We start from the raw sequence: 21,158 nt of genomic DNA, 5'->3' as shown, positions 1-21,158 counted from the left end.
CAGTGTTCATCAAGTATCCAAAAGGCCCTATTCCATGCACCAACATAAACAGATAAACCAGCGCTGCTGTAAGTCAAGATATAAAAGTGTAATGCAAAAAGCCGTAAGTCATAACAAAAAGACATAATACAAAGATGAAATATCAACCAACAAGGTCATTCACCACGTCCTGCAGAATAGGTCGATTCCCAATGACCCTATTACCGTTCAGTATCTTGGCACCCTTCTTCGCCGGTTGTTTGGCGCCATTGGGGCCTTGTCGACCTTGCACTGGACTGAGAGGGTTGCGAGCAGCCTTGGTCTGAGAGAATTTCTTCTTCGGACTGGGAGATGGTTTGCTCTGAGAAGCATGACGGGGTTGTGTTTGTGTGGCGCTCATGCTATCGTGCTGGAAGACGTGATCCTCAATTGCGCCCTTTGGTAGATTATAGACCCATCCATGGCTTTCCACCAGGTTTATGTATTTACCAAGAAGTTCGTTACCATCACGCAACGTGTTCTTGCTGCCAACCACAAGGAGCTTGGTTCGGGCTCGTGTAAATGCGACGTTGACTCGTCTCCAATCGCTAAGAAGGTCACCAACATAGTTTTCTGTGTTGCTTCGCACGCAGCTCAGGATCACGACTTCTTTGTCTCGTCCTTGGAACTTGTCTGCAGTGTGCATTTCAAGTTCTGGCAAGTGGTGCCGGAGATCTTGCTTCAACACTGAGAGCTGGCTGCGGTAAAAAGTAATAACGCCAATGTTGCGTGCTGATATGCCGCAGGAGGTGAATGCTTCGACGAGCTGAGCACACAGCGCCGACTCGGTTGTGTTCACAACCCTCGATCCCGCTGCTACCTCCGAAGCCGGCATTGCAAGTGTGTCCGTGTTCACAAAACGGGTTTTAGCCGAGGAATCCACGAGATCCCGGAGCCAACAACGGCCTTGATTCGTACCCAAACAGAGCTGCCGCAGAGTCGGAATCTGCGGAAATTGGTCGATGTGATGTTGCTCCAGCCCAGCAATATTGGGGATCTCTAGCGAGCGTGATGCAACCTCGGGCGTGCCACATTTCAGATGCCCCGAATAGATCAGGCTGTTCGAAAGAAGCATGATATCCTCAGCCATTCGATACTGATGTTCCAGGTTCACCACAGATTCTGGATGAGTATCGGACAACAGTTTGAAAAGGCTGACGTCGAGGCCACCCTCTTGAGCCTCTTTGTTCTGTACAAGCGGAGGCAATTGGAAATGATCGCCAACAAGAATGAAGGTTCTCGCCATCCGAATAGGCCCTAAGCAAACGGGAAGAGTAATCTGTGAAGCCTCATCGACAATACAATAGTCGAATATTCGTCGACCGAATATACTATGATTGACTCCCAGGCAGGTTGTCGCAACGATTTGCGAATTCTCATATCTTGCCTGCACCTCTTCGACGGAGCTTTTAGGGGTTGCGGCTAAGTCTACAAACTGCTGGACTTCAGGATGGACCTTAGCAGTAGCCCCAATGCGTAGAATCCGAACGTTCTCGTCACGGATCTTAAGCAGAATGTTATCAACTGCGGTATGAGTATAGGAAGTCAAGAGGACGCTTTTCCCTTGAGACACCAATGCTCGAATAATGTGTGCGATCGTGGTTGTCTTTCCCGTCCCCGGCATTCCAAGAACCAGTGCATAGTCCTTGGCACTCATAACCTTGTCAATGGCCCGTTTTTGATCAATGTTCAGGTTTGACTTGCCAGCGTCTAGCATCTTGTGAGATGGCGTGGGCCTAAACACAGGAGGCTCGCCATCCACTATTAGCCTCCTCAATTGTTTAGCATGGAACAAATCCCTCTCCATCATGGCGACGATATTACTTCGAACAATCGCCATTCCGTTGCTGAACTCATCCTTGTCGAGCCGATATACCATCTCTTCTTCGGAGTCATCCGACTGAGCAGTAGTCGCAGAGGCTCCATTGTCAAGAATCTCCATGACACCCTTGAATGACTGGTTCCACTTGGGATCAAAGCCTGACGTTTTTGTCCTGGCGTTGTGCAGCCTCCGGTCCACTGCAACTGTGATACGCTTGGGACTGACTTGAACCACGTATCCATTCGCGAGGGCGAAATGGCCTTTCTCATCGGATACCACAATCGGCTCCCCCAAAGTAAGCTGGGACTCGGTAAAAGAGAACGACGGAGACGCTTGCTTTTTGATAAACGTGTACCGATACCGATTTATCTTGACATCGTCATTGTCATCTGAAGATGATCCTGGTTCAATAACGACATTGCCGAAGCAGCGCCCAAGAGCTTCTCTCTCACTACTCAGCAGAGTCCAGAGCTCGCGTCGGAATTTCATCATATTTTGCTCCTCCTTCGTCAGAAGCTGGTCCCATTTCTTGAAGAACACTTGGTGCTGGGGAGTCAAATGGTCCGTGTCCTTGTCAAAGTCATCACCCAGTCCACTGGAATCGCCATTCCCATCATCCGCCAACTTGTGATAGATCAAACAAGGTGTCTTTGCGTAGCACTTATTACACATCCCTGGTCTTTTCACCATTGGCGGAAGTTGGAGTCTTTGGCGCACATATCCAGCTAGGCGATTGCGTTCCTGGATCATTTGTAGGAGCTCATGTCGGATACCACGTATACGAAAGATCTTCGACATTTCGAGGTAGTAGAGTAGCCCAAAGTTCACGTCCACATCTGATGATTCACTATTAGCAAAGCGACCCCTCCCCAGTGGATACAACACAGCGGCACTCACCATATCGATCCGAGAGTAACAAAGTATAAAGGGCAGTCTGAGCCCTATGAGCGTGATTTGTATCTCTATTTCCTGTCTTGAGTTCAAGTGGAATGACAAGGTTTTTGTCACCCTCCCCGTCGTTACAGGCAACTTGCACTGTCGCGTCGACATTGCCTTTGAGCCCGTACATCGGAGACCATATATGTTCTTCAACTTCGAGGAGTTTGTTGATACTCAAAAGCATTTTAGAACTATTCCGATCTTCGACAACGGATTCGTTCTAACTTGACATTAGCAAAAATAGAAGGAAGGACTCCAGAGCACCTACCGTGGGTTTGACTCTGAGAAAGGTTTCTGCCCAAGATCTCAAAGCCGGGATTCTCCCCATCACATATTCAACTGCTTGGGCCATAGTCATTTGGATTATATATAGGTCTTCGACGTGTTTGGTCAGGACGCTGGTAGTCAAGCTCTTTAACGAGCTCAAATCCCACTTGTTTGTCTTCATGGCCTCTTGGAAAATTTCATGGAAAACGTTTCCAAAAACTTGCGGCTTTCCAATGTCGCCGGAATATTTGATGCGGTCCTGAAGTACGGCTCGTCGTTGGCAGCTGGTAGAGTCCGAGACGACAGTTGCTGAGATCAAGTGGTCCGGATGCAGAACGATCATGTTTTGAGCATCATCCACGATACAATGCCCTTGTGCATCGAACTCGCCGATTAAGTGGATATACGAATCCTTGCTGCAGGGACTATCGAGCCAGGATTCACGCAGAATGACCACTTTCCTAAGTTTGGACTTCTCATCCTGGACCAAAAGTATCTGTGTATAAAGTCAGCGAGCAGCAATTGTTACTAGAGGGTGCGCATCACATACCTGCTCTGGCTGAATGCGTCCTTTCTGCGTGGTGTACGTATCCTCTGCAGTATCCACGATCAAATAGCGTTTGATAGCCTGTCGACTTCTGATGTTCTATTTTTATATACTTAGCGAACTTCTAAGAGATAACTCCACTAAGAGTGACAAACATGACTTCGTCCATCATCACCTGGATGCCTCATCGACTGTTCGATGGCCTCAAAATCGAAATCTTCATCGTCGAATTCATCACCAGAGGATAAATCTGGTTTCTCAATTTCTTTGGGTGGGTTTGTCGAAGCCGCGTGCTGAGAGGATTCTGGCTTGGCAGAAACAGGCGCTTTACCACATCCATCTAGGACCATGTGTATATTTTCTGGTAGCTCGTCATCGTCATCGAATTCATCAATATCATTGGTAGCATTTTTATTGTTCATGCCCACACTGGTACCCTGAGGCATTGTCTCCATGCTGTGGTCGTAACTCTGGGGTTCCTTTGAGACAGGCTTCTTTGTGAATACAGGTTTTACTGACTGCACAGTACTGCGTGACTGCGTTGGCTCCGTGAATGAATCCAAGGTGGTATCCACGAATTCAAGGAGATCCATATCTAAGTCGTCATCCTCAAATTCAGATGAAGACCCTTGGGGAGTCGTCTCTCGCAACTCTCGAGAATCTGGCCCAAGAGCGTTTGTCATATCTGCCCTTCCAGAAACTTCCAAGGCCGTTTTATCTTCAGTCGGGGATATCGATCGGTTCCGTTGTTGTATATTCGCGCGCACAGGCACAGGTGACAAGCTGTGTGGATCTGCAGGAACAGCTGGGGCTTTGTGAAGACTTTCCATCTTTTCGACGAGAGACCTGAGGCTTGTAGTCTTCGCACTTCCCGAATCGACAACGTTGCTTCTAGATCGAGAGAATATGTTGCGGCCGGTTCTCGAGCCATCTCCATCCACTCTTCTCCGCTTGGCTTTCGATGTTGGCCAATCGACATTACAGCTGATGGCACGTCTCAAACCTGATGAATCTCGACCTTTCTTGGCTGATGCCGGAGTTTGGGGGGATGATGACAGGAGATTTTGCAGGCGGGGCGGAGGGAGGTCACCGTTGCCGTTCAGAACACCTTTCCCGACGTAATTGTTCCATAGATCAGTGGCCAAATCATTCTGTGGCGTTTTGAGCAATGCTTGGGCGGATTGCATGTCGACGGGTTCTTGATTCGCGTACTTCGAATTGTCTGCCAGAGGAGAACTGCTCGGGGTTGAACTGTGACGACGCTTCTTGCCTCGTGACGATCGAGACACCGAGCCTGAATTGGAACTCGTAGGGACATGCTGCCAAATAACATGATCTTCGGGAGTAAATTCTTGTCCTGGAGCCTGGCTGATGGCATCTTCCGCATTGCCAATTAAATCTGCCAAAGGGAGCCTGTTCACGGGAGTCTGGGGGCACTCTTTAACTTGCTTGGTTTCTGCAGTTTGGCTCGAAGGTTGTTCTTTGCCGGGCCGCGGCTCCTCTTGTTCCACCACATCATTTAGCCACGACGCTTGGTTCTCCTTGGTTGCATGGTCTGATTTCGATGGCGACTTGGCTGGCGACTTGGAAGGCGACCTCTCAGGACTTTGCTCTGCATTGTCGTCATATCGGAAGGCGTCCAATTTCGTGCGGGACTTCGAAGAAATCGGGTACGAATTGAGGGGTTTCGACATGGTTGTTGTACTATACAGGACTCAATTGCATTCGTGGAGGTAATGGCAAAGCATGTCGATAGCGAGACTTCGTAGGCTGTACTAGGGGTACTCTGTACTCCATAGTTAGGTTAGTATCAGAATGCACCAGCCGATTAACAAAGGCGTACCGTTCAGTTCATAAAGAAGCTGGGAGACAACCAAAAAGAGAAATCCCGTCCATTGGATTCTACAATTATCGACCAGAGTACGGAAATTTCTCCGTACTTTCCTCTTGGTGTCCTTGCTGGTCTGTGTTCTCAAAAGATGGGCTGCAGGAACGGAAGGCGATAAGACGCGTCGCGTCAATTTCTCTAGTTAGCCTCAGGCATATATTTCTGCCTTGATAGTAAGGCACAAATGCGGCATGGGATTAGTTATGGCCCGTTCAGGATTAGCGCCCAACTCCTGGCTTGGCACCCGTGACTCCGGGCTTTTGCGGCTTCTGAACATCACCGCTGACCACACCAATCACCCCTCCGTCCATCGCGGCTCCCACGATAGCTACGCAGACTTGAGACGATTCAACCGAAGACAATCGTTTTCGCTGGTCGAAAGGGCGTCTAATTATTGTCTTTCTGTCCCAACGGTTCCTGTCCTATTCCGACCGACAGGGGTCCCTAAACCACCAATACCCGCACGTCAGACCCCAAAGTTTTACCGAAACCTCCATATTCCACAATGTCTGCCCGTCTCTTCTCGAATCGCCTTCGCTCTTCTCTCCTCGCTCGGAGGCCGCAAAATGTCCAGGGCTTTTCTACCCGGAGCAACCTCCGTGCCGCTGACCACGGTGACCACTACGATCCTCCTACCGGATACCTTTTCGGTGTCAAGCCGGGCCAGAAATATGTGAAGGAAGGCTGGGAGAACCTTTGGTACTACGGATTCATTGGAAGCTTGCTCGTTGCCGGTGTCGCATATATCTTCAAGCCGGACACTTCGTACGTGTTCCCCATGGTTCTCAGCTGGGCTATGTCATCATACTTTTCATATCACGGTATGGGCGTATCATGAAAGGACTAAGGGCTGACTTATTAACAGGATACAAACATGGGCTCTGGAAGAGGCACGGCGACGACTGGAAGCTGAGGGCATCCTGGAGGACCCAGACAAGACCGAGAGGAAGTAGAGCCCATCATATATTCTGGGGATTATTCTGTACTTTGTACATAGAGGGATTGGGCTTGTATGGCAATCTGGGTTGACGCTTGCACCCACGACGACGATTACGGTGTGCCGGTCCACTTTTACTTTAGACAGGTCGTTTTATTGCATTTTTCTTTGTCTGTTCTTTCTACCTTCTTGCGTGTACTATGTCACTTAATTCCCTGAAATGTTATAATCAGTTCGTTCCGGGAATCTTCCAGAAAAGTCCATTTGCTCACTGCAACATCGACACTGTGTCTACATTGCGCCTCGCTACGGTGAGAAGGGAAAAAGGCAGCAGAAGCCCTGACTTCTGGCTATGTAGGATGCAATGTATTCAACTATGTACACGACAACGGTAGGACGGGGCTGCTTCACAACTTTGGCCATCATACTTCCGGATATATATCAGTTCTCCTTAGCAGCGGAATCTCTTTACGGATCTTGGCCAAAAGATCCAAATCGATTTCTGCAGTTGCAATTTGCGGTTCCCTGTATTCATCACCGAGATTGGCCACAACTTCTCCCCATGGGTTAACAATCATCGAATGGCCATAGCTCCTTCGTTTCTCATTATGAGGCCCAGCCTGTGCTGCTGCTATCACATATGACTGCGTCTCTATGGCCCTTGCGCGAAGAAGAGCCTCCCAGTGGGCATTCCCTGTTGGGACAGTGAATGCTGAAGGGTACGTGATTATTTCCGCGTTCTGGCGCTTCAACGCCAGACTGACCTCGGGGAAGCGTAGCTGTAGGGTATAATGTGAGCTTGACTCACTCTATTGTCCCATACCTGCGATACACAGAAAGTAAGGTGGTTCATTTCTCTTACATCAAAGCATATAGACAGACCAACGCGTCCCACGGGAGTTGCAAATGGACGCAAAATCTCCATGCCTTTCTCAACACTCCTTCAGACGAAGTCAGTACAACATAAAATGCTTTCGCTTGCTTGGCTCTCAAGGGATATCACTTACGCGCTCTCTTTCAGCATAGGTCCGCCTTTAATATCGACATCGAAGAGGTGGACTTTCTGATATCGCTGTGTAATATCTCCCTTCTCGTTGATCCATACAAGAGTATTTTTCACCCTGCCACCCTGCGCAGGCTCATGGATCCCAACATTGATATGAATGTTTGCCTGCTGAGCCTCCTTTTGGAGACCTAGGACGAATTCACTGTCCTGTACCGAGCGTGCCAGTGATATCGTCTCTGCTGTCGAGGAGCCAATGTAGTCCGAGGCTTCGGGTAGAAACAGCGCCTAGAGAAGTGTCAAATAAAGACGTAGATGGATCAGGCTCAAAAGTACCTTAACACCAGCAGCGACTGCCTTTCGTACCAATGTTTGGCATTGAGCGAGGTTTGCAGTCATGCTCGCAGTCGAGCATAGTTGCCCCACGGCCTGAACTCATACATCAGTAGCTTATTGCAGGTATGGAAATAGAGTTCTTGTAACCGTACTGCAATGACCATTGTTATAAATTTAGAGATTTCGTCCAGATACAAAAATTACCTAAGAGATTCGAGGTGCAACGTTGTAATGATGGGGAATGTGCTTCAGTTGGATGTCGCTGATGTGTCGGCAGACCTTCCTGATTTGGAACTGATATCGCTCGACCTGCAATTCCGCGCGGAGTCCGAACATCACGGTGCCGGGCTCTTTTCTCTTCAACTTCACGACAACCAGAAATCAAGTTTCTACAAAACTCTCATTGATCTGCTGCTAAGCCGGAGACGACCAGCGCAGCAATTCAGTAGAGATTCAAAATGAAAAGTTTGCGAAGAGATTTCTCTTCGAACCCGCAAGCCGCAAATGTTAGCAGCAAAGTCTTTGTGAGGTCCACGAAAAGTGGAAAGGTGCAAAAGATCGTTCGTGAGCTTTACTTGAGACAGGATATTCCTTGCTCATCGAAGCTATGTTCGACATGCCCGTCGGTCGCACCTGCAGATGCAAATGGGAATAGTGAGAAACAACTTATTTCGCGACGACGGACCAACTTGGCTAACGTGCAATAGTTGCGCCTTTCGTTCTCTCCGATAAACCCGCCGGCACGGCCGCCTTTCCTCAAGGGCATTACCTTGTCCCCGATACGAATGCGCTGTTGAATGGGATGGATCTGTTTGAGCACACCGGGGCGTTCTACGATGTGATCATTCTGCAAACCGTTCTCGAAGAGTTGAAAAACCAGTCGTTACCGCTCTACAACCGCCTGCTGTCATTGATTAAGACTGACGAGAAGCGCTTTTATCTCTTCTTCAACGAATTCAGATTGGAGACGCACGTTCGAAGGGGCCCTGAGGAGTCGATCAACGACAGAAATGACCGAGCCGTGCGGACCGTGGCTAAGTGGTATTCGGAACACCTTCGCCTCGCAGCCAAGAAGAAAAAGGATAGGGCTTTGCCGGCTATTGTCATGATAACGGATGATAGGGGGAGTCTACAGAAAGCAAAGGATGAGGATGTGACGGCGTTGTCGCTGGCTGATTATGTGTCAGGCTTGGAGGATTCTGACAGGTTACTGGACATGATTAATGAGGCCAAAGAGGCAAGGGATACCAAGGATGCTCGTGGGCAGCTGTTTTACCCAGAGTATTACTCTATGTCGAAGCTGATGACAGGTCTGAGGGCTGGTACATTACACCAGGGTGTTTTCAATGTATCGCCGTACAATTATCTGGAAGGATCGGTCAACGCCGCGGCGTTTGATAAGCCTCTTCTTATCTTGGGTCGGGATAACAGCAATAGAGCCATCGCCGGTGATGTCGTTGGGATTGAAGTCCTCCCAAAAGACCAATGGAAGTCTCCATCGACGAAGATTGTCGACGAAGAAGCGGTTACCAAAAACGATAACCCCGACACTGAGGATACAGAACCAGTGGTGACGGATAGGGAGCGTAAGGCATTGCAAGAGGAGGCCCGCAAAGCCCATGGCAAAAACTCCGAAGGTCAACCACAGCCCACAGCTCGAGTTGTTGGGGTTATCAAGCGGAACTGGAGGCAATACGTTGGACATGTCGACTCAGGCTCGACAGGCGTGCAAGCTAGTTCTGGTCGGCGACAGCAGAATGTCTTCGTGCTACCTATGGATAAGAAGGTTCCCAAGATCAGGGTCCGAACTCGCCAAGCAGGGGATTTATTGGGCCATCGGATCCTGGTCACGATTGACGCCTGGGATCGGGATTCTCGGTATCCCACTGGACACTTTATACGTTCTTTGGGTGAACTGGAGACGAAGGGCGCGGAGACGGAAGCTTTACTTCTCGAATACGACGTCCAGTACAAGCCCTTTCCCAAAGTGGTTCTCGATTGCCTCCCACCTCAAGGGCACGACTGGAAGGTCCCTGCGAGCAAGGAAGATGTCGGGTGGAAGGGACGGAGAGATCTTAGAGATCTCCTCATTTGCAGTATTGACCCGCCTGGCTGTCAAGATATTGATGACGCCCTTCACGCACGGCCTCTGCCGAACGGTAATTTCGAGGTGGGTGTCCACATTGCCGATGTGTCTCACTTTGTCAAGCCAAACAATGCAATGGACCTCGAGGCAAGCCTTCGTGGAACCACTGTGTATCTAGTCGACAAGCGTATTGATATGCTTCCGCATCTGCTTGGTACAGACCTTTGCTCTCTCAAGCCATACGTGGAACGCTATGCTTTCTCGGTCCTGTGGGAGATGACACCCAACGCCGAAGTTGTTTCGGCAGACTTTACCAAGTCCGTGATTAGGTCACACGAGGCCTTCAGTTACGAGCAAGCACAGTTGCGCATCGATGATAAGTCCCAGAATGACGAACTGACGCAGAGCATGCGGACCTTGCTCCATATGTCCAAAATCCTTCGCCAGAAGCGTATGGATGCGGGTGCACTGAACCTCGCCTCGCCAGAAGTCCGGATTGAGACGGATAACGACGAAGTCGGGGATCCCTTGACGGATGTCAAGACCAAAGCGATGCTTGAGACCAATAGTCTAGTTGAGGAATTCATGCTTCACGCCAATATCACGGTTGCCGCCAAAATATATAGCGCCTTCTCCCAAACAGCCTTATTGCGGCGACACGCCACTCCCCCGCCGCAGAATTTTGAAGAACTCATCAATCAGCTCGCCAAGAAGCGGAACATGGAACTTGATGTATCCAGCTCCAGGGCACTCGCTGACTCGTTGGATCGTTGCGCGGACGCGAAGAATCCGTTCTTCAACACACTCGTTCGTATTCTGGCGACTCGTTGCATGACCTCTGCAGAGTATTTCTCCGCTGGCGCTCATGCTGAATCTGAGTTCCGCCACTATGGTTTGGCATCGCCCATCTACACGCACTTCACCTCGCCCATTCGACGATATGCGGATTTGATGGTCCACCGACAACTCGCGTCCGCCATTGGTTATGAGGGCGAAGATGGCCGAGCCGCAATTGAAGGTATCACCACCCGCAATAGGCTCGAAGATATCTGCCGTAACATCAACTACCGTCATCGCAATGGCCAATTCGCCGGACGTGCTAGCATCGAGTACTACGTCGGACAGGCCCTGAAGGCTCGTGGTGAGAAGCTCGCGGCCGACGGCATTGACACTGGCATTGATGAGGAGGGATACGTCATGCGAGTGTTTGAGAACGGCGTAGTGGTCTTTGTGCCCCGGTTTGGTATCGAGGGTGTCGTTCGTCTGGAGGACTTTGTGCTCCCTGGTGAGTCGGCGGTGCGGTCAGTCGAAGACCGACGCGAGCTGGCTATCCGTCGGGAGACAGAGTTCGACCGGGAGGAGTATACCTTGCAGGTATCAGAGAAGGGTCACCCGGAGAAGGAACGGGGCGTGACGATTGAGCTCTTCCAGAAGGTGCAGGTGAATGTCAGCTCGATCAAGGAGGAAGGCCGGGGTGCTGGGAAGAGAAGGGTACGGATTTTGGTGACGGGGCCAGGAAGATAAAAGTATTTCTCTGTATTCGTTTTAAGGATGATAGATGAACTACATGATTAATTATATTCAGTCTATTTAACAATATGAACCTGCATTATGCACATGGTTATGCATATGCATAACGGCGCTGATTCAGCTATTACCCCGCGTTGCCCGTGACAGCGTTTGTTTGTTTTGCAAAGAGGACAAATGGAACAAACACTGCAAACATGGTCCCGGCGTCGCAGCAACCGTGGTTGATATAAAGAACCCCAGGGGAAATATTTCCCCTCGGATACTAATTAAAGATGAAGCAAGTTTTAGTGAAAGAAATGATCTCCAGCTAAGAAAAGACCGAGCGCGGCAATCGTTTCAGGCTAATATTTAAGCGGCCGATCTAACAATTACAATTGACCTCTCAGATGCATAAAAAGAAGCGTCTAGGCGTATTATCTGTACAGTGACTTCATCGCCCTGCCAAGTCACATCTCCACGCTGTCTGTCGGTAACCTTCTCTCTCTCTATCTCTCCTCCTTCTTCCACTCCCCCTGCATCCTCTCTTACTTCTTCTGTACATATTCCGTGCCTCTTCTCAGTCCCGGATGAAATATCCTCAATCTACCCAGACATGATGATCCAGAGACATCATCAACACCATCATTCTCTCCGAGATGGCCAGCGGAAGGTCTCTCCTCCCGGTCCGTCATACATGTCCGATGACCAGTTCGGTAAGATGCTAGTCGGAATTCGCTGAGTCATTCACATTCCTGTGTCGCTGGGAAGCGTTGGCAGAGTGACACCGTTGTTGTTCTATTCTTTTTCTTTTCTGTTTCATGTTGAGAGAGCTTCGTTGCTGATTGAGGTCTCGTTGCTTCCCTTCCAGCCAACTACTTGAAAGATCTCCGGACAAATCGACCGCTTCGTCCTAGCGGTTCCAGACCGCTTCCATCCAAACCACCGGGTTCCACCGCTCAGCAAGTTAAGGGGAATTCACCACCACGAGCGTCTTCCGCCATGTCGTCGTATGCTGTGGCCAGTGGACAGCCTGTCGAGTCTGCTGTCGAGGAAGGTTCGCCGCCGCGGGCTTCACCACCACGAGCTACCAGCGCCATGTCTCACTGCCGTTCAAGCCCCTCACGGATGTCCTACGGAAGCTCCGCGGGCCGGCCCTTAGTTCAGGAACCAAAGACTACTGAGCCAAGAACTATTCCCATCCGGAAGAATATCTCGCCCCCTCAAATATTTTCTCGTCCCATTTCGGTCTCGCCCAATGCGGCCTATAAAGAAAGTGACCAACGGCGAATGGAAAAGGAAGAGGCACGGTCTTTGAGGGATGCGCTGGAGGAGGTGGATCTTCATGACGATGTTCATCTTCACCAAGCGGCTCAGGATGAAGCCACGGAGCTCGTTTGGATGCACCAGAATCCCGGCGTGCCTTACAAGAACCCTGGTGCCCCGTATAGAAACCCCGACATAGAGAAGCGTGGTCAAAGTCCAGATAAAACCAATCGCTCCCCAAGCCAGTACCGTGGATTTCGAAAGAATTTCATGTCTTCCCCGCGACGGAATAGCCGCCAGTCGGCATCAGATAGTTCCTCTGACGGGCTCCATGGTCTTGGCCTGGAGGACTCACCCAGCAGACAAAGCCAGACGGATTCAAATGGGGAGGGGTTTAGCCCCAAGAGGAACAGTTTATTCCGCAAGAACTTGAAGGTGAATTTTGCGTTGCCATCTGAGGAGACTTCGTTCACGCCCGCAGTTGACACCATCGGGACCAACAAGACCACGTTCAGCAGCGAGGCATCAAAAGGAGTTTTTCGCAATCCGAATGATCAGATCTACGAGGAGCCAGATGAATCACAGTCCAATCCCACCAATGATCGGCCCGACTTTTCTAGATCCGACTCGTCTGCTTTGAGGAACAGACCACGGAATATTTTCCCGCGAGGCTCTCGACCACTTCCTAGTCGTTTCGGCAGTCTTTCTTTTGTGGACAAACTCGCCAAGTTCGACCTCCACAAAAACTCCCAGACCCAGTCGCGAAATCCAGAATACATGGTGAACGAGCCTATCACCCAACCTGACCCTGTGGCAAAGGTTGCAGAAGAGGAGACTGTTCAAACAGAAGGTGGGCTTGAGATTCGGGGTGATGATATTCGTGCAGCCACGAGCAAGAAACGCACAGATCGAAGTTCAAATCTCCCTATGCCGAGTGCTGTCAGTGACCGGACTGGTAGGCCTATCGTGAGCTTTGATCCCACCTGGAAGCCGACTGAGGCAGCATCACCCGGTCGTAATCGCGATAGTCTGATAGGCCGTGAATCTTCTTCCCCAACACCACCGCCGACAGCCCCTACGATTCAAGTATCTGATGCTCCCACGATTCAAGTATCGGAGGCACCCTCAATCCAAGTGTCTGAAGCACCTTCGATCCCGGTGATCAACCTTCCTGACAATAAGGAGCCAACAATCTCGGAGATAGAAGCCAGCTCAAGGCCTCTACCGGAGCCGACAAGGGACAGCAGTCGACGCCCGACCTCCCCCAGGAAACAGCCAGCGGCACCGCAGAATCGATGGTACTCTCCGTACACCCGCGCTGGTGTTCCAACCGCAAAATGTGAATCGTGCACCCTCCCCATTGCAGGAAAAATCGTTACAGCAGCTGGATCCCGATTCCATCCAGAATGCTTCGTGTGCTCCCATTGCCAAACTCCTCTGGAATGTATTGGGTTCTACCAAGAGCCTGAGACCAAGCGGAATGAAAGATTAGCGCAAACACCAGTTGAAGATGAAGAAGCGCGTGCCGTCCGATTCTACTGCCATCTGGACTTCCACGAACTGTTTAGCCCGAGATGTAAGAGCTGTAAAACCCCCATTGAAGGCGAAGTGGTTGTGGCTTGTGGATCCGAATGGCATGTCGGCCACTTCTTCTGCGCTGAATGTGGTGATGTAAGTATTCTCTCTATTATTGATTACGGTCCCAATCACTAACTGTCACAGCCATTCGATTCGCAAACACCATTTGTTGAAAAGGACGGTTTCGCTTGGTGCCTTCAATGCTACTCTCGCCGTACAGCTCCCAAATGCATGGGCTGCAAGAAGCCCGTGCAGGAGGATTTGGTTATCTCTGCCATTGGCGGGCAATGGCATGACGAGTGCTTCAACTGCCACGAGTGTGGCCATGGCTTCGGTCCCAACGGTCGGTTCTTCGTGCGGGAGGGCGAACCCAAGCGGACCGCCAAAGGCCGGATCATTGGAGGTCCGGTTCAGTTGGCCTTTTGCGAGGACTGCGAGTCCATCCGGCTTAAGTCGGCTTCACTCAGGTACTGATTGCAGCGGCTGGCTTCGGCTTGGACAATTATTGGCATTTTGAGGAGACATATTTTTTTTTTTTTTTGTATTTATCTATGTTCATGGTATATGAGGTATGGCTATATTGAATTTGGAGTATGGTCTTGTATTGTATTGTTTAGCATGAATCTGTATATCTATTTCTTTGATATCTATTTTTTTTTTTTTTTTTTTTTTTTTTTTTTTGCATTTACGGGTCAAATTGCATTGCATGTGATAGCAAGCGGGAGTCATCTTTGTCAAGTTCTTATCGATATAACATTGCATGTATTTTAGCAGCCAGCGTTAGACTCCGTCGTTTGGAGTTTGTTAGTTTAGACGAATGTTAGCAGAATGTTAGTAGTAGACTGTTGGCTCTTCTATAGTATTGGAATTCTTTCACTGCAAAGCCTCATTGTTTCCTTATTAGACCTTCCTCCCCATGCCAATTTCTCGTCCTTTCTATTCACTGAAGTCTTATTCTCTACACTACACCTCCTTGTCAATCCTTGCAGCCCTTTATTGGTACCATAGCATCTTTTTGGCCCAATACCGTTGAGTCCTGAGTTCCCTGTCTGGCTTATTGATGAGTATGCCATGTCTATCAGACACGTCTAGGGGTTTGAACGCCCTGCAATATCTTGCTCCTTGTTAGCCCCTGGGTAGCGAGAACCCTTATCCTTAACCTTCTTCTGCTTCTTTTCTGCGACTGGAGGCGGGTAAGCCTTTAACGTAATCTCCTGTCACTCAGGCCGCTTGGTAGGCCGCCTGAATAGGTGCCATCAGGCTAGTTATGCCGGGCACATCACGATATAGCTTTAGGCTAAATGACATATACGTACAATGTCGTTTGTGTAATCATCCTTCAGCTGCTTGATATCGGTATATATCAAGGGCTCGGTATCTTTGCGCTCTGCTTGAAATTCTTTCTGGTCTTCGAGGGCGGCTGCTGAGAGAAAGATAAATTCGACTAATGCAATAAGACTGTTCTTCGACAACTCGAGGAGCCGCCTCTGCTTTAAGGATTTTCTTGGAAATGGTCTCAGGAGGGTCGAAGAGGTCGATCTTGCTATCTAGCCCCAGCAATTTCAGTATTAATAGCTGCCCGTGGTAAAGGAATGACCTAGAGAACATACTTTGGTCGCTAGAGCTCATCTTGCCTCCACTGAGACCCGCAACCATCGGCGTGATCAGATTCGCGCGCTAGATCAGATAATTTAGTGGAGAGATCATTTAGGAGGGCAGGCTTTCTTACCGTGCGATATCCGAGTTTGGGAAACCACTCTGTTGCCGCCATGAAAAGCTTTCTCTGGTCCATGCCTATATCCATTTAGTATAATACAAAACAGAAATAAGTCTTTGCGCGCACTTGTACCTCCCAGTTCGGTATCGGCTCGAAGGTACTCTTCGTCGAGTACCTGAAGGATAGGGTAGAGGAGGCCACTCAATCGCGCATTCGATGACTGCTTCAAAATTTCTGCGCCTGCCTTCTTCGCGTCAAGTTCACTAACCAAGGACGAGAGGCGGTAGACATCCATGATGTAATTGGGGCTCTTCTGGTAAGAGCCTCCGAGCACAACCTCGAGCTTGTCAGTCGACACACCGACAGCCTCAAGAATTGCCGTGATGAATTTCTGGTAGTATTTCGCGCGGTTCTCGACAAGCTCGATAGGCGCTTTGAGGTTTTCCAAAAAGGCATGTGTCAGCCAAAAGCACGACCACTTCGCATCCTGAATCCAGTAGTTGAGCATGAGGTCGTCCTGTTGTGGCAGTTCCCATAATCTAGACGCATTTCCGAGCTATCGAAGTCAAATAGAATAGCTTGAGCAACCTCTGGGCGGCCGCCGCGAGCAACATATCTCGGTTAGCCGAAGTATACGAGTAGTACTAGTGTATAAGTGAACTGTTTTTCTGCAAGTTCCGTCCGGTTGCCCGATACGGGTGCCGCCGCTTTTATGAGGTCAGCACGTGAGTGCTCTGTGAGCGTTCTGGGCCACTCACTGATTGCTCACTGAGTACGCACCGGCCACTCCGGCCGCTCCTGGATACCTCTAGCAGGCTCAGTGAGTGATCTGGGGGCAGCTCCTCCTTTCCCCATGTTGTCTCACATGACTACTGCTAGGTCTCTAAAGTGTGTACAGGCTAAAGCTTCCTGGTCTATGACACAGCCCATCACTTTCATGAGGACATCACAAAGACAAAAGCTGAGTAACTTAATTTGGTCACTGCACACAATGGTTATTCAAAGCATGCTTTCTGGTTGAATTAGGAGGAAGTGGAGGAGGGAAGTAATTCCCATCATGGGTCTACTTTAGAAGCTTTTCACCCTGATTTTGAATATACATACAGCATACATGCCTTGATGCCACTCATTCTTACAGTCTTACTTCTCACTCTTAAAATCTCATCTTGCATGCATTGTCTACTACATCTCCCTTTGTGACTTCTATGCTTGTATTGCGATTGACCTCAATTGCAGCATTCAAAAATGGCCAAATGTTCTGACTCATGGAAGGCATCTCAGCTTGAAAAGAAAAGAAAAGCTTGCCATAAACATCATCAAGAGTGGAAATATGATGCAAATGCCCATTGACAGAGAGATGCTGAATGAACTAGGGGTAGAGCAACAATGAAGATCAAAGAGAGATATAGAGAAAGGATATGCAAGTATGAGGAGTATGTCTCTATGTCATTTGGACATAAGCCGCTCTACTCACATTCATCTATCAGGTTTCTCGTTGAGGAGAAGAACATGCCTGAAGGCTATAAGGTTGGAGAGGGACATCTGGCTCTGACACTCAAGGAACTCAAAGAGTTTATCTGCTGGCTCATTGAGTCTATGGAAGGCAGACTTGCTTCTAATGGACAACTGACCATACAATGTCACGGCTCGATAACTAGTAGATAATAACGAAATAGTATTCCTATCTAGACTAGGTAGTAGCCTCTCGACGAGAATATCGAATCTGGAGAGGGAAAGAAGAAGAAAGGAAGCCGTCTGGCAAGACAAAGGAAAACTATCTATCCATCGTGCGACCACGTGTGATGGAGCTATCGCTTGTCGTTTGCTCATATTGCCCTGTCGGCAGTGTTTGCCATTATCGGCAGTTGGTCGTTAGCTGTTGACCGTCACACATTTCAACAAAGATGCCACTGTATCAAGAGTAGAAGGCGGCTTTTTGTAGCATTATTAATTGGTCCTGAAGCTCCTGGGCGTCTGAAGAGCGAGTGGCGATCAGGCATGCAGTATATTGCATAGACTGTTCATACATGTATAGAGTTGACTTCCACTCATTCCTCATCACCTCTAATTCCTTTCCTCTCCCTTCACCAACCTCACCTTGTTCAAGGTCAATCAACCTGGCACATGTATCTTTATAGAGCTTCAGTGCACGGGCCCCAATGGGGGATAGTCTTCTATTTGAATTGCGCAACACCTGGTCTGTGTAAACCAGTCGGTCTTGAAGATTTTGTGATGTGTAATTGCGGTCTACAACCAGCAAAGGTGGAGCAGGACCAGAGGATTGATCACCGTTGCCCTGAGCGTCAGAGCGCTTTTGACCTCTTAGCGGCCGAGGAGATTATTTCAGGGACAAAGTCAACATGTTGCTCCTGATGCTCCTGACAGGCGAGGGTGGTTGGTTAGGAGGGGCTTTTGTAGCAAAATTGGGATTCCTTTGGGTGTACATACACTGTAATCCTTGCAGAACCTTTGCTCTCAATATAGTAGTCGTATTTCTGATAAAAAATAGAACAGATTCAGGGTAATGATGTGCGGAACCCGGCTCAGCTCAACGGCGTAGGGCGTAGCCAGAGCCCTTGCAAGGTGCAGTGAAAATTAGATCCTCTGCTGTCTCACAAACAACAGAGCCGAGCGATCTATCACCAGCAAGCTGAAAAAAAGTAAGAAACAACAAGACGAGGAAATTGGAGCACAGGAGAAAATCGGTAGGTGTCAATTTCTGGTGATGATTCATGGCTTCCTGATGCTAGATGGTCTACCTGAATCTATTGACAACGCTTTCGGAGAATCTTATACTGTTGCTTGTGGCAGCACCAAAATGTCTAACAGAAGACGGTCTATGATCACCACCAATACAACCGTCCTTGAGTCACCTTTTGACCATGCAGAGGAGACTGTCTATGTCTACTGCAACTACCCTAAGAGATCCTACGAGTGTGAAAATATCTTCCACAAAAACGCTGAAAACACGATTATCAAGTTACCGGATCATGTCGGGGAAGGTCCGTTTGCACGTGTTGTCTCTATTGAACGTGCCCCGGAAAGCTATCAGCTACCTCACCATCACATCCGGGCTCGTGCGCTCGAAAGCAATGATAACGAGGTATACGAACTCAAGTTCGGCTACAAATTCCACCTGATCAAGCACGACGATGGCCCAATCAGCACTTTCAACTTCTCTGCCACCGTGACTAGGTCTATTGGAAGAGACAAAGCCCAACATACAACTACAAGTATGGTGACTACCTCTACTATAATCTAGGATATTGTGGCTTTGCCGATATTCTCGGTGATACCTGGAACTGGCATTACCAGCCTGTCTATCTCTATAGCACCTGGGCATGGAATATATCTTGGAGTTGTTCCAGCCCTCTAGGTAGCAAGGAAGGCGGGAGATCAGAAACCAGTCACTATCCCGCTTCAAATGACTACAGCTGTGACGGCTACGGCCATCACCAACGGCCAGCGCTTGCAAACGATGCCAATGATCAATCTAGACAAACAGAGCCCTAGCCCTCCCATATGCGGCGTTGGCCTCCGCAATAAATCACCTGCCATCTGCGACCGCCCACGAGCAAGACAAACGAGATTCCACGGATGACCAAAGAGGATCCATTCAAGGTCTGGCAGTCATTTCAATGCCCTGCAGAGTCTTGATTACAGCATGATGATTATGATGACGATGATAGTGCCAATCAATAGTCTAGTCTGCTTGATAACGACTCTTTCTGATCCATTTATAGGGCAGCTCAATGTCTCGATGTTCCGGTGTGGATGTACAAGGAACGGCAAGATATTCTGGCCACTTTTGTGCAGCAGATCACAGTGTCTACAGAAGCTATACAGCCTCGCATCTTTCAGGTTCGTTCAAGGCGAGAATGATCTCGTCACAGATTTATTCCATTGCAGTGAGAGCACATGAAACACATTACTGCTTCAGGTTCCTGGTCACTACTTGCACTTAACTGGGTCATGCATCGACCGAAATGCTGCATGGCATGGTTGGACTCAAACCTGTGGTGATAGTGCAGTTGGTCAATAATATCATGCAAATGTTGTTAATTGATGATTCTTCATGAGTCTGTCCACTGGAATATACTGCAGAGATGATTGTATTTTACAGCAAGATGTTAAGTAACAAAATACAAAGATTATAGCCTCACTTTCTCACTTATGCAAAGGATATACATTCTTCACTCGCCGCAAAAACAAAAACATACAACAGCCGGGATTCGCTGGTGGTCACCCACCCAACTACTAACAAGATACATCACCAGAAAACTGTCCGCTCAATTTAGGTCCACTTGCCGATCAAATGCAGTCGAATCTGGCTTTACAGACAGAAATGCCAAGCTTGAGTGGCATCGGTGCTGTCTGACCCTCCTTTTTGTTCAACATTTAATACCACTTTTATCTTTATTTACCGTTCGCAAAGGCCAATTTAACGTACGCTTTATTTAAATACGATAAATTGCTATCCTACCCTCTTGCCTATCGGTTTGCTTGCTCGTAAATCTCCGTGCATTCTTGGATGTGTCGACTCGCTCAGAGTCAGTCAGGTCTGATACCGGCCGAACAATTCATTGAAAGTAGGTGACTGAACTTCACCAGAATCAACCTTCAGCGGGTACCTTTATCACACTGTGCATGCTGATTTTTCTCTGACGCCACCAAACTCTACACTTTTCCTAGATGGAAACCATCCAGCTACATTCTATATAAGTCGTGATTGACACCGCAACTAGCCGAACTGATCGACGTCAGTTCCACACACTCAGTATCCAGCAGCTGGTCGGAGTATTTAACCAAAGCCAAAGATCCAATTGGATCATACAGCACCGAGAGTGGCAATCCCATCGGATGCGTGGCTGTCCGCCCGCTGACGCCGAAACTGGGTGCGGCGCCGGCGCCTTCCCTGACGCGAAGAGCACATGTTGTGAGATGGAGCGGCTGTATGTCTCGCCGGAGGCGCGAAGTATGAGGTTGGGAAGAGCATTGATAGATGCGATTGTGCAACGAGCCCGGGAGCTGGGGTATCCAGTTGTATAGGCGGGTGGGCTTCGTCAAGATAGGTCCTTATTACCAGGCACCATTGGAAGGGACACTGTTTCTTGGGTTGGATCTCTCATTATTCTCTGCTTTTCATTGCAATGCTCACCAATGCTACACGGTCTGCGGCAAGAATTGCCAGCATGTAGGCTGTGCTAGTGAAAAATCGATTACAGTTTTTAGTTCTAAATTTTTACGA

General features: G+C 48.9%; 8 protein-coding genes across 8 annotated transcripts; 5 read left to right on the top strand and 3 right to left on the bottom strand.

Annotated features, from left to right (window-relative positions):
* Positions 1 to 1,220: 1,220 nt before the first annotated feature.
* Positions 1,221 to 5,561, bottom strand: ASPGLDRAFT_574439 (bifunctional ATP-dependent DNA helicase/ssDNA endodeoxyribonuclease DNA2). The gene is made up of 7 exons (XM_022548255.1): positions 5,437 to 5,561; positions 3,749 to 5,379; positions 3,597 to 3,692; positions 3,048 to 3,542; positions 2,738 to 2,999; positions 1,723 to 2,676; positions 1,221 to 1,663 (listed from the first exon to the last, which is right to left on the bottom strand). The coding sequence occupies exons 2-7, from the start codon at positions 5,285 to 5,287 to the stop codon at positions 1,539 to 1,541; spliced, it is 3,471 nt and encodes a 1,156-aa protein (XP_022398843.1). The 5' UTR covers positions 5,288 to 5,379; positions 5,437 to 5,561; the 3' UTR covers positions 1,221 to 1,538.
* Positions 5,562 to 5,770: 209 nt separating this feature from the next.
* ASPGLDRAFT_49558 (uncharacterized protein) lies at positions 5,771 to 6,680 on the top strand. The gene is made up of 2 exons (XM_022547134.1): positions 5,771 to 6,246; positions 6,347 to 6,680. Exons 1-2 carry the CDS (start codon positions 5,987 to 5,989, stop codon positions 6,432 to 6,434), a joined length of 348 nt encoding a protein of 115 aa, XP_022398842.1. The 5' UTR covers positions 5,771 to 5,986; the 3' UTR covers positions 6,435 to 6,680.
* Positions 6,681 to 6,754: 74 nt separating this feature from the next.
* On the bottom strand, positions 6,755 to 7,975 carry ASPGLDRAFT_49556 (carbon-nitrogen hydrolase family protein). Its single transcript, XM_022547133.1, has 5 exons — positions 7,910 to 7,975; positions 7,758 to 7,850; positions 7,426 to 7,709; positions 7,281 to 7,359; positions 6,755 to 7,197 (listed from the first exon to the last, which is right to left on the bottom strand). Exons 1-5 carry the CDS (start codon positions 7,919 to 7,921, stop codon positions 6,841 to 6,843), a joined length of 825 nt encoding a protein of 274 aa, XP_022398841.1. The 5' UTR covers positions 7,922 to 7,975; the 3' UTR covers positions 6,755 to 6,840.
* Positions 7,976 to 8,126: 151 nt separating this feature from the next.
* Positions 8,127 to 11,577, top strand: ASPGLDRAFT_175590 (exosome catalytic subunit DIS3). Its single transcript, XM_022542853.1, has 2 exons — positions 8,127 to 8,411; positions 8,465 to 11,577. Exons 1-2 carry the CDS (start codon positions 8,216 to 8,218, stop codon positions 11,365 to 11,367), a joined length of 3,099 nt encoding a protein of 1,032 aa, XP_022398840.1. The 5' UTR covers positions 8,127 to 8,215; the 3' UTR covers positions 11,368 to 11,577.
* Positions 11,578 to 12,146: 569 nt separating this feature from the next.
* ASPGLDRAFT_49553 (LIM domain protein) lies at positions 12,147 to 14,714 on the top strand. The gene is made up of 2 exons (XM_022547132.1): positions 12,147 to 14,286; positions 14,338 to 14,714. The coding sequence occupies exons 1-2, from the start codon at positions 12,352 to 12,354 to the stop codon at positions 14,665 to 14,667; spliced, it is 2,265 nt and encodes a 754-aa protein (XP_022398839.1). The 5' UTR covers positions 12,147 to 12,351; the 3' UTR covers positions 14,668 to 14,714.
* Positions 14,715 to 15,281: 567 nt separating this feature from the next.
* On the bottom strand, positions 15,282 to 16,765 carry ASPGLDRAFT_37442 (uncharacterized protein; the record flags this gene model as incomplete). The annotated part of the gene is made up of 6 exons (XM_022544819.1): positions 15,282 to 15,407; positions 15,510 to 15,736; positions 15,804 to 15,870; positions 15,923 to 15,987; positions 16,043 to 16,466; positions 16,691 to 16,765. 6 exons carry the CDS (start codon positions 16,763 to 16,765, stop codon positions 15,282 to 15,284), a joined length of 984 nt encoding a protein of 327 aa, XP_022398838.1.
* Positions 16,766 to 18,270: 1,505 nt separating this feature from the next.
* ASPGLDRAFT_27533 (uncharacterized protein) lies at positions 18,271 to 19,172 on the top strand (the record flags this gene model as incomplete). The annotated part of the gene is made up of 4 exons (XM_022543669.1): positions 18,271 to 18,304; positions 18,425 to 18,431; positions 18,536 to 18,615; positions 18,661 to 19,172. 4 exons carry the CDS (start codon positions 18,271 to 18,273, stop codon positions 19,170 to 19,172), a joined length of 633 nt encoding a protein of 210 aa, XP_022398837.1.
* Positions 19,173 to 20,766: 1,594 nt separating this feature from the next.
* ASPGLDRAFT_49551 (GNAT family N-acetyltransferase) lies at positions 20,767 to 21,116 on the top strand. The gene has a single exon (XM_022547131.1). It carries the CDS (start codon positions 20,771 to 20,773, stop codon positions 20,957 to 20,959), a length of 189 nt encoding a protein of 62 aa, XP_022398836.1. The 5' UTR covers positions 20,767 to 20,770; the 3' UTR covers positions 20,960 to 21,116.
* Positions 21,117 to 21,158: the final 42 nt, after the last annotated feature.

Source organism: Aspergillus glaucus (assembly GCF_001890805.1).
Source record: "Aspergillus glaucus CBS 516.65 unplaced genomic scaffold ASPGLscaffold_16, whole genome shotgun sequence".
NCBI classification, from domain to species: domain Eukaryota; kingdom Fungi; phylum Ascomycota; class Eurotiomycetes; order Eurotiales; family Aspergillaceae; genus Aspergillus; species Aspergillus glaucus.
Note: the sequence above shows the minus strand (reverse complement) of the source record. Positions and strands in the feature narration are given on the sequence as shown.

What these genes read in the sequence shown, in the direction of transcription:
- ASPGLDRAFT_574439 (XM_022548255.1), bottom strand. Translation starts at nt 5,287, where the DNA reads ATGTCGAAACCCCTCAATTCGTACCCGATTTCTTCGAAGTCCCGCACG. An exon ending in GTTACTCTCGGATCGATATG is followed by an intron (nt 2,677 to 2,737) that starts GTGAGTGCCGCT and finishes GTGAATCATCAG; the next exon opens with ATGTGGACGTGAACTTTGGG. An exon ending in TCACAAGATGCTAGACGCTG is followed by an intron (nt 1,664 to 1,722) that starts GCAAGTCAAACC and finishes ATGAGTGCCAAG; the next exon opens with GACTATGCACTGGTTCTTGG.
- ASPGLDRAFT_49558 (XM_022547134.1), top strand. Translation starts at nt 5,987, where the DNA reads ATGTCTGCCCGTCTCTTCTCGAATCGCCTTCGCTCTTCTCTCCTCGCT. An exon ending in ATCTTCAAGCCGGACACTTC is followed by an intron (nt 6,247 to 6,346) that starts GTACGTGTTCCC and finishes ACTTATTAACAG; the next exon opens with GATACAAACATGGGCTCTGG.
- ASPGLDRAFT_49553 (XM_022547132.1), top strand. Translation starts at nt 12,352, where the DNA reads ATGTCGTCGTATGCTGTGGCCAGTGGACAGCCTGTCGAGTCTGCTGTC. An exon ending in TCTGCGCTGAATGTGGTGAT is followed by an intron (nt 14,287 to 14,337) that starts GTAAGTATTCTC and finishes TAACTGTCACAG; the next exon opens with CCATTCGATTCGCAAACACC.
- ASPGLDRAFT_49556 (XM_022547133.1), bottom strand. An exon ending in CCTATGCTGAAAGAGAGCGC is followed by an intron (nt 7,360 to 7,425) that starts GTAAGTGATATC and finishes CTTCGTCTGAAG; the next exon opens with GAGTGTTGAGAAAGGCATGG. An exon ending in GTCTGTCTATATGCTTTGAT is followed by an intron (nt 7,198 to 7,280) that starts GTAAGAGAAATG and finishes TATACCCTACAG; the next exon opens with CTACGCTTCCCCGAGGTCAG.
- ASPGLDRAFT_175590 (XM_022542853.1), top strand. Translation starts at nt 8,216, where the DNA reads ATGAAAAGTTTGCGAAGAGATTTCTCTTCGAACCCGCAAGCCGCAAAT. An exon ending in TGCAGATGCAAATGGGAATA is followed by an intron (nt 8,412 to 8,464) that starts GTGAGAAACAAC and finishes AACGTGCAATAG; the next exon opens with TTGCGCCTTTCGTTCTCTCC.
- ASPGLDRAFT_49551 (XM_022547131.1), top strand. Translation starts at nt 20,771, where the DNA reads ATGCGTGGCTGTCCGCCCGCTGACGCCGAAACTGGGTGCGGCGCCGGC.